Below are 10,799 nucleotides of genomic sequence, written 5' to 3' on the forward strand. Positions count from 1 at the left end.
CATAGGAAAACAATTGCATTTATTACTCTATATTAGAAGATACATGATTGAAGTCCTGAAGGGGTTTGTACATGGATGCAGTTGTCTCTGTCCAGTGGTATGGACTTGGGAGTTAACACAACCTGTAATATAATACTTAATTTCTTTCACTCACATCCCACTATTGGAGCAAGGTATTAAAACCCCTTAAATAGACTATGCATTGTAACATTGTAAGGCAGATACAATTTGACAAGCATACCCCGTTAGGTGTATAAATATGGATGACATTCAACCACCTATTTAACAGCAGTTTCCCAGTCTTTACAGCTACCAACATCAGTATCGAGTGCAAGCTCTGTCTCTTCTATCTAATATCCCATGAGACTTAAACAACACAGTGCAGATGAACAAGTGATTCAGAGTTAAAAAGTCCAGGCCAGAGACATGAGACAGTATTGGAGTCGTTTCAGTAGTATTAATTTTCAACATTTCTTCTCTCAGAAATTCAAAGAAAAGTCAGATTTTCTCCAGTCCGAGTTAACTGCAACTGATCCGCATGATTTATGTAAACATTCCTACTTTCAGTGGCACGATCTTCAATGAAAGACTGGAGGCTGTGACCAGAGATAATTCTGACAATAATTTGGTTTTAATGCTGTGAGGTCAGTAGTAGTGCACATGTGGCCTTTCAGGCTTTCGTAGGGACTCAGCCTACACATAAAAAATGACATGGGAAAGACTACACAAACACAAACAGTACCTGTTGAATTTGCATACAACTATTGACAAAAGTGCACCCATTTCCTGAAAACCAAAAATAAAAACAGTGAATACTGACAATGTCAGTACAAAGTAAATAAATCACACAGAATTTGTACATTGAGGAGGTAATGTATGGTGAATAGGAGCCACAAGTTGACTGACAGCATAAGTCAGCATAAGCAGTGTGTCTGATGTCTAATGTTACGTCAGAAGTGAATAGGTAGATTGGTACATAATTCTGTATATAAACATCAGGACAGGTATGTTTAATTTTCTTTCCACCACCAAAGAAGCTGGTAAAAAAACCCTCGATCTTAAACATGATCTAACTATGAACTAAATGTAACATCACATTTACACAACTATCACTTTAAAAAGCTAGTTTATGTGCAGTAGTTATACTACAGGGTGAAGCCCTTAGGGCAAAAACACTGAACATGCTATGACAATATGAAAAAGTTAGTGCTTTTAAAAGTGAATGAGCACAATCGTTTGAGCCTGAAATTGAATGTACAGTTTGAATAGCGTTGGCTACGTAAAGGTTGATTGAATATTGATACCAGCTTATCAGAGGGACTGCAGCCAATGTACTCTCATGGTACTTTATGCTCTACAGATTGATTAAGACGGTAGATGCATTCAAAATAGAAGACTATTATATAAACTTAGCACACATACCACTGTACAACATGCTAAATGTAGTGTTTTTGCTTTAGTAGTGTCCAGATCTGAAGCCAGCCAGTGTGTCGTCTCAAGTATCACGCCCCTGGCAACTGTTGCTCTACAAGTCCAACTCGCCATCCTATTGAAGTCCATTTTCATTGAATAATTTTAAACTATTTATTTTTCTTAAGCTGGTTTTAAAGAGAGAGAACAAATGTCTGGATTGGTGAGCATAAAGAAAACCTGAGGTTTAATACAGCTTATATGAAAGACTCAAATGGTTCAAAAGCTAAATCATGATTGACAAAGTGCCCTAACGCTCCAGAAACTCGCAGCTCGCTGAGAGTGAACTGCTCTTACCCAAACTGTCTCTACTGCTCTGTACACGTTGACATGGTAATCTGCCACACCGTCGTAGCACAACTAGATGGACTGCTCATGTGCCTGTATGCTACAGGTGGGCATAGAGAAACCTCCACAGTAGCCTCACAAACACCCATAGGTTTAGATCTAGCTATTTAAAACAGAGTAGGTAAAAATAAGTCACAAACACACCCAACCCCCACAGCCTGCCCCTTTACAAAGACAATAGGGGTGAATGCTGTTTGTTAACTATTAGGCAAAAGTGATCAAAGAGACAGAAATATCAGCAACTGATTTTTAAAATATTAACCGGTTAATTACACATCCTGCTATTGACTGCATACCATTATGCAGGAAATCCAAGGATCCTTGTTAGTATAGAGTGTCGAGTGGATCAGAAAAGTTTAGGTAGGGCAGCAGTAGCTGAGGAAAAGACAGGAAAGGTGTTCTTGGTAGTTTGGCTGGGTAAGCGAGGTAGGGTTTGTCAGAAATCAAGTGGCTTCAAAACTGGCAGGAGTGTCGATGGACTAATATTTTACAATGCGCCACCCTCCATCACATTTTCTTACTTTGTGCGTTCTCTGTGGATAGACTCGGACCCCTCCTCTTACTGTCCTTTACTCTGGATCTGGGTCCTGCTCAGTGCTCCTTCTCAGCGCTCTGCTGACTTTGCTCAGACTTTAATGTCCTCTTGAATGCTGAGTAGGGACAGGGTCTTTTTGATTCGCAGGGCTGTTAAGCGGGCAGCTCCATTAGCATACCAACACTCCCTCATTATTTTACCCATGACCCGCAAGGCCTGGAAGAGGAAAAGGTGAGCTAGTATATGTATATATGTGTGTATATATAAAATAATAATCATCAATAATCACAGTTTGAATAGAGGTAACAGCATGAAGTTAGCACAGGCCCAGTATTAGATAAGAAAATTGGTCATTAGGTCTTATTTTTTATAGTTTGGGGTGTCATTTATAGTTTCTATGATAAAACCGTACTCACCATAGCAACTGTTCAGATTTGGAAACACAGATAAACACACCTACAATCTGACAGTCCAACAAGTGGCAAATTTGGCCTGACTTATGTGAGCATATTCGATAATATAATAATATAAAATATATAGGCCAAGTCCCTTTATTCAACATAAATATACACTTAACTAATTTCTAATTAATTAGATAGCAATTTCTTTGTAATATTAATTCTTATATTTATTCATTTTTGTTTCATATAATTTGTGATTATTAATTATTTTTTTCAGATTTGATCCCATTCAAAAATCCTCTACGCTTAGTGTTTCATGTGCTGTTGTAGTCTAGGGTAGCATTTCCTGGAAAATTTTGCCCTCAAATTGAAGACTACAATTTTACCCCTAGCAAGAGGAATAATAACAAAAACTGCAAAGATAAAATAACTGTGGTGATAAACTAGAATGACTCTCTAAGTACAGTCTCGATATTCAACAGTAATGCCATTTTGTTTGAAGCAATTAATTGCAATTTCATACCTCATAGCTCTGCCACCAATTTGGGATGTTGGGTCGTAGCTTTTGGTCACACACCACCTTCCTCATCTCCTCTATTGAAGGATCAGAGGGTACCAGTTCATAAAAGGGCAGCTGGTACTCTTCATGGATACCTGATAACAGAGCAGTGTTGAGGTCAGGCCATCCCTGTGGAGTGAGCTAATAACACGGATGAAAAAGAACACAAATAACACAGGTCGAATATCCACAGCAAAAACAAGGAGTCTACTAACCTCCACTGTTACAGCGCCGTGCAATCTCCCAGTAGACCAGCCCAAGTGCGTAGATATCAGCACATTTGAATGAGTCAAAGTGTCTCATGTTGATGGTCTCATCCAGAACCTCTGGAGCCATGTACCTGTGAGACATGAAAACAGTACCAGGTCAGGCCGACGGACAGATTATTTTGGGAGACGTGTCAAAGATATGTGTGAGAAAAGAAAGCCACTGTTCAGTCTCCAGCTCTGTGGTGACACAGACCTCTTGGTGCCCACCCTTTGATTGGGGGCGATGTCGATTGTATCAGTTGCAGAGTCGTGACGGACGGCCAGTCCCAGATCAGCAATAGCACACGTGCAGTTCTTCTTCACGAGGATGTTCTTGGACTTCAGGTCTCTGTGGGCGATGCCTGGCTTTCCTATGAAAACATGCATGAACATGATGATCACTTCTGAATTGTTATTTCTGTATCCAGTAAATTTAGCACATCAGTGTCAATTATATAGTCCTGATTAAAAACTGAGAACTACTACATGTTGTTCAGTTGTACTTTTTTGGGCATCAGTTAAACATTAAAAACACTGCAATCCTATGCTCCATGGCAGACAGTTAATCAGAATCAACAATAAACTGCTTTTGAAGATAATCAGTAAATAGAATAATGTATATAATATTTCATTAGATGGCAGATTCTGTTTCAGCTGTCTTTCTGATGGGGGACAGTTGTGTATTTGACAGAGATGACAATTTAGCATGATGAAAATTGCATGTGTGTGACCAGTGTGTTTGCAGGGGAGGCAAAGCAGGAAACTAGTTTCAAATGGGCTCTGAGAGAAGAAAAAGTTAGGCAGCCCTCGTTCATTCGAGTGTTTTTCTTTTTCTTTTTTTTCAAGTGTTTCTCAATGAATACAGTCATTTTTAGATGGTAAACTTAGACTGTTTCTGCATTCCCATTTCTGCTAAAACATCTTTTAACCTCAAGAAAGCATTTCCACAGAGGAATCACACAAATCAGCAGCTACTACAAAGACAGATGGAAAAAAACAAGTCATATGCAGATGAGACCTTAGAGGCTTTGTCACAACAAAACATATGCTTGAATGTGATATACAGCTTCTATGTAGAAGTGTCTCAGATAAAGCCATCATGTTATTTAAGGGTAAAAAAACCAAGTAAAGCTTAGATACACACTTACAATTACATCAACACTACCTTGAGTTCCAAGAATCTCCATGTGTAGATGAGCAAGCCCGCTGGCAGCTGACAGAGCCAGTTTGATCATTCCTTCAGTAGTGACGGAGTAGCGGTTCAGATAGTCAAACAGAGAGCCGTGCTCATGGTAGTCTGAAACCAACCAGAGCTGAGTCCACGTGCCATTATCTGAGCAAAACAGAAATCACAAATTTACTACAGGGTATTTAATTGGGAAATATAACCAAAAAATACCTGTAAACCCAAGAATTTAATTATTCCTCCAGAATTTGACGGCAAGATACAGACACATACCTTTGTTGTCTGCAGCGATGAAGCCCAGGATGTTCTCATGACGGAGCATGATGGTCTGATAGATCTCAGCCTCACGAAACCAGGAGCGCTCTTCTCTCGATGAGAAGATTTTCACTGCCACGTCCCCACCTCTCCAACGTCCTCGCCACACCTCCCCAAAACGCCCCTTACCAATGATCTCCTGTAGGACAATAGTTCTGGCCACAGTCCGCTGGACAAACAGAGGCAGACCTGCCCAGAAAAGAAAAGAACGAAGACCAGTCATCATTACATTTTTTTAATTTTACACATGAATTGCAGTATAAAATATAACATGATCATCGACTGACCAGAGCCTGAGCCAGATGTGGACAGATCATAAATGAGGTCCTGCAAGGTCCTGTCTTTGGCCGGGTAAAGGTGGTCACAGGAGGGGTCCTCCACCTCCAGCCTCTGCCTGTGATTGTAGGCCCTCTGGTGGTACTGATACAGGAACACCCCCACCAACAGCAGCAGACACAGCAGGAACAGTGGACCCGCAATCACAGCAACCAGTTCTACCAGCCCCCATGTCCCACCTGGGCCATACCCCCCCTCCAGCCCTGATGGAGATGTTACTGAAAAGAAACAGTAGGAAATCTGTGTCTCAGCCGACCAGTGCACACATAACGCTGACTTCCTTCCCTGACAGACAACTTTTGTTGAGTCTACATTTGACTCTTGCGTTAACCTACATTGATCATTTCTGGTTAGCTAACAGGAAATATTAAATCCCAACACTGCAGGCAACAGGCTTTTACTGTGAAAAGCACCAACAAAAAGTGTTGAAGTTACAATAACAGCAACACTATTAGAAGCTTTCCTCATTCTTTCTTTTGACCAATCCATGATATTCAGTAGTGTTGCAATCATCATGGTTGCATCAGGTTTTTTTTTTCCTTACCCCACCCTTAATTCAAACATAGGAATTGACAAATCCTTGACATTATTTGTGTTTCAGCAAACTGTGGCTGGTCCTAGCATACATTATTCTCCAAACATTAATACGGCATACAGAAAAACATGAACATGTGTGCCAGTAAGCCAAGCAAAACAAATATGATTTGGAATATCAGTTTTGTTTTGGAGTTAAATATTTCCTATAACCTTGTGGTTTTTGTTTGTGCTGGAAACAAACACTGCCCACCATTTCCTCCACACACTCTTCCACAGTGACTTCTTTTGAGTTTTGTCTCCATAAACAGCATTCTTAGCATTTTAGAAGGCTGAATAAAACACCTTGGAAAAGTCAGTAATGGGAAATGCTCTTCAGGCACTGGGATTTTTTTTTATATCACATCAAAGACAATGTGTAAAATGTTGCAACTTGGCTCCACTTCCTCTTCGGGGATAAAAGTTAATGAATATGTGCAAAAGTGGCTCCACATGTGAGAATATTAATCAGGATGCACAGTGCAAAACAGTTTCTTGCACATTCTTGGCTGTCCAAAGTTTATTCCACACACTGTGTGCCAGGGGCATTTCTTATAGGAAAAGGGTAATTTCTCTGCTCATGCTGTGTAAGGACAGTGAAATTTCATAGCTCTCACCTGAGGGTACTTTGAGGTCAATGCTGTTGCAAAAGTCAGTATAGCAGCAGTGGATGTTGAGCAGGCCCTCGGCACCAAGGCAGTAGAATGGCTGTCCGGGAGGGACAAGCTTGTCCCGTGTGATGCAGATACGGATGTGCTGCTCTTGGCCATCAATGAAGGAGGTGGATGCCATGCAGGCTCCATCTGTCTCACACTGGGAGCCAGTCTTCTCACACTGGGCAGTGGTGCAATTACACCAAAGGGCTGCAGAGATGGAGGGGGCAGAAACAAAACAATGTAAACAATAATAATTTGCACAATTCACAATAATGGGCTGAAACAGTCATTGCACAGGCTGTGAATTATCTTGTTACAAAACAGTCAAAGCTACAAACCAAGTACTGTACTTTGTTCTCAGCTGTACTGGCTTGTTCAGTGGAAATCCTGAGTAGAGGACATTCGCACTTACAGCAGGTTCATGCAATGTCCCAAATCCACACTAGTGCAAAAGTATACTCAAGCAGCAGAATGCGTAATTAATGCAGCCAATATTTGAGTACATTTTATGGATGGTAGAGCTAATGAAAAACAAACTGACACATACTGTGTCATTTTCTGTATGAAATGAGTAATTCTGTCAGTGTTGTTGGATTCCTGTTCAAATTATGCAAGAATTAGCATTAAGTATGGATTTAGGGCACAGCATCAGTGTGCATGACACCATGCAAACATTATGCAGCTTTATATCCAGGAAGAATAGCTGCTGTTACAATAAAGTGGCTGATGGAGATCTAACTAAAAATACATTACCTAAAAAAATGACCTAAAAACATAAAGTAAAACACTAGCAGTTCTTTGTCCCTGAACATTTATTGTGGTCTATTTAGCATGCAAGTTGTCACTTTTAGGCCACAAATAAAGACAGCTGCAAAAGTTAAGGTATGCTGTGTGGGAGGCCTGTGTGGAAGTGGTGACTTGACAAGGTCCAGAGAGATTTTAGTGAAGTATTAAAGGATGAAATGAATATGGGTGATATCTTGCAAAGATGATTTTTGGGGGTAAGGACAGAGAAATGGAGGAAGGCTTTGCTAAAGTCAAGAAGAAGGGGAGGTGTTGGGGAGATTTTTGGGAGGATGGGTGGAGAGTTTATGTGAGGGCATGTAGGAGTAGAGATTAAAGGACCAGCTGTGACAGTCATTATAGACTTCCTCCCAGAAATTGAGTAATGTTATTAAGACACAGACATGATGTGGCATTCCAGTAATCCTGAAAAAGCCCCCAATGGATTCTGAATAGAAAATGACCTTGCAAGAGACTTTGTGTGTTTTCTGGGAAGCCCATATACATGCAGCCAAACTTCAGCATTGTCAATGATAAGTAGGAATTTTAGAGTTTGGAATCTTTGAGTTAATCCATTACAACATGTTTTGTGCCACTTACTGACTCATACCATGCCAACACCTACTTTGCGTATGCTGGCGCTTAAATATCAGCAACAAAAACAACCACAGTAAAAATAAGCAAATAAATAAGACAAATGCTGACTCAACATGGAATAGGGTTGGGATTTTAGACTTTCTTTGGTGGTAAATGTCACAGCTTTTATCGGCATTGGGCTGATTGTTCTAAAACCAAAAATGAGTCCTATGAGAAAAAATAAGGATTACAGAAGGAAACTTTCAACATATTTTATAATATAGATAACACAAGAACACAGCAGGATTTTTATAATTAACACAGATAAAACAAATTAATTCATTATAATGGTGATGTGAAATAGAAGATATAACGAAAGTAATTGATGGTTGCAGCCCTGGTTGGTAGTATTGGCTTTGCCACATTACATTAATGGGATACTGGTGATCCTGGTGATACTGGTGATCCTGGTAAGGACCTTACAGATATCACCCAGTCCTGCCCTGGACCCTCAGCATCTCATTACATTTTATTACACTCAAAGTAGAATAGTGTAAAAAATAAAATAAAATAAAATAAAAAGATGTTAATAAACACTACTGGAATCACGACCCCATTATTTCTGAATCCTGAAGTTGTTTTAGTAATCCATTACTAAACATTAAAGTGTTTAAAGGATGTAATCTCGGTGTGTGTTCTTGGATGTTGTAAACATGAGACAACCAATCTGTCCAAGTAAGTAAACATCCAGCACAGACCCTGACACAGGCTGTATTAGACTATCAACATCTAACCAGCTGCACGGTTCATGTGTGTGGATGATGTCCGGGCACTGCCGAAAAGGTAAATGAGCGCTGGAAAACGTCAAGTTGAATGCTGAAGGAGAAAAGCAGCTGACAGTGTGTTTACATCAAAATACAGTCAGAGACTCACATTAAACTGATGCTTCCCACCGGCCAAACATAGCTCGACAGCAACAGGAAGGCAGAAGGGGGGACGTGATATTTCATTACACGAACATTTTTGATATAATAATACATTTAATAATAAAGCAGGGCCGACCCGGTTTTTACTGTCCAAGGATCGGTATTATACTGCTGGTCGAGGCTAGCTGAGGTAGCTAACGTTAGCACGCTGCTAACTCCACATCCGCTCGCCCTGCTGCTGTCGGCGGCCTGAGCCTCCTCTCGGCCCAGGAGGACAACAACTCACTCACCCTGGGAGCTTCCCAGCAGGACGGTGTGGACCACCAGCACGGCCGAAGAGATCCAGAGCTTAGCCATGGTCGATAAATTCCCGGCTCATCGCATTAACGCGTTTAGTCGGCCTAACGCGGTGAGATCTGCCGAGGAGAGACGGTGACAGCTGAAGCAGGCTGTCAGTTTACTAACACGGTCCACCAGCAGGCTGCAGCACACACACAGACACACACAGACACACACTCACTCTATCTAAATATCTGTCTATCCCTCTCCCTATCCATCTATCCATCTATCCATCTATCCATCTATCTATCTTCTTGCCATCCATGTATTCATTTATCTTGCCAGGTTAAAGGTCATGTGTATAATCACGAAGGGGTGCTTTGAGAGAGACAATGAGAAAGTTTATTTATATCAAAATATATAAGTCTATATTCTTGTCAGTAGATTTCCTTTCTCTCCCATTATTCAGAAAACCTTGGTTGGGGTTTGTTGTCGTCCAGATGAAACTGGTGCCATCTAACACAGCAGCCATGTAATAGTTCTTTTTGTTATTGTTGTTGTTTTTTTAAACTAGCGTGTAGAAAATGGTCTGTGGTGCTGTTGGTGTGTCTGTTGTTCAGCCTGCCCTAATTGATTTGGATTCTGTATCTCTGTCTGTCTGATGTACAGTGCTGGGTGGGTCAGCTGTGGCTCTATCAGAGATTTTCAGATGAAAACACCTGCTGCATTCATGGAGGAAATTCTTGCCTTTATTATGATAGAAAAGCGGAGTGAAGAGCAGGAAAGAGAGAGAGGGAGGGAATGGCATGTAGCCGCAGACCAGGACTCACCACCGGTGACAAAACAGGGTGTCCAAGTTCAATTCATTATTAACATGAGATGTTGACCATACTTTTAAACACCAATGACACCAGTTAATTTTTCCCTTCCCTATATTTATTTGTAATTTTAAGTAACATGAATCCATGCACTCACAGAGTTAATAATGGCAGGATAAATTATATGAATATTGGCAATATCAGAAAATGGCAATAAAGCTTGATTGAGCAAGAGTATTAAACAGATCCTCTGTGTTGATACATGTTTACAGTATTTACAGCTGGTTTTAACTGACTATTTCTAAAGGCAACTTACAACAAATTAAACAATTAAACATACTAAATCCGCGTACAACATAACTATATACAGTACAGGCCAAACGTTTGGACACACCTTCTCATTCAAATGAATAGGAGTGTGTCCAAACGTTTGGCCTGTACTGTATTTCAAAATTTTTTATCAAAATGTTTGCATATGCTGCGTTTTAGGTGAAAGATGAGGTAGATGCTATAAATCCCTTTGCACCTGAAATAGTAAATATGAATTTCATGCGTTGTGTCATAATTTTCAGTCATACATTTTGAATATATTATTTAAAAAGTAAACTTTATTGTGTATCCTAACAAAATCATATGCAATATTATTGTAGTATTGTAATACTCAATATATATATATATATATATATATATATATATATATATATATATATATAATATATTTGTCTCACCTTCAAGAGAGACTGAAAAGCTTCAAACTTCTCCCGAAGAGTCTTTGCAGGTCTTATTTGAG

General features: G+C 40.0%; 1 protein-coding gene across 1 annotated transcript; it reads right to left on the bottom strand.

Moving 5' to 3' along the window:
* Window positions 1–2: 2 nt before the first annotated feature.
* On the bottom strand, window positions 3–9,369 carry LOC115043043 (activin receptor type-1B-like). The gene is made up of 9 exons (XM_029501106.1): window positions 9,203–9,369; window positions 6,589–6,834; window positions 5,350–5,616; window positions 5,021–5,251; window positions 4,727–4,894; window positions 3,776–3,932; window positions 3,529–3,653; window positions 3,278–3,408; window positions 3–2,569 (listed from the first exon to the last, which is right to left on the bottom strand). The coding sequence occupies exons 1-9, from the start codon at window positions 9,267–9,269 to the stop codon at window positions 2,444–2,446; spliced, it is 1,518 nt and encodes a 505-aa protein (XP_029356966.1). The 5' UTR covers window positions 9,270–9,369; the 3' UTR covers window positions 3–2,443.
* Between the last annotated feature and the right edge of the window lie 1,430 nt (window positions 9,370–10,799).

The sequence above is a fragment of the Echeneis naucrates genome, chromosome 5 (assembly GCF_900963305.1).
Source record: "Echeneis naucrates chromosome 5, fEcheNa1.1, whole genome shotgun sequence".
Taxonomy (NCBI): domain Eukaryota; kingdom Metazoa; phylum Chordata; class Actinopteri; order Carangiformes; family Echeneidae; genus Echeneis; species Echeneis naucrates.

What these genes read in the sequence shown, in the direction of transcription:
- LOC115043043 (XM_029501106.1), bottom strand. Translation starts at nt 9,269, where the DNA reads ATGGCTAAGCTCTGGATCTCTTCGGCCGTGCTGGTGGTCCACACCGTC. An exon ending in CCTGCTGGGAAGCTCCCAGG is followed by an intron (nt 6,835 to 9,202) that starts GTGAGTGAGTTG and finishes CCATCTCTGCAG; the next exon opens with CCCTTTGGTGTAATTGCACC. An exon ending in GGAGATTCTTGGAACTCAAG is followed by an intron (nt 3,933 to 4,726) that starts GTAGTGTTGATG and finishes ATGTTTTCATAG; the next exon opens with GAAAGCCAGGCATCGCCCAC.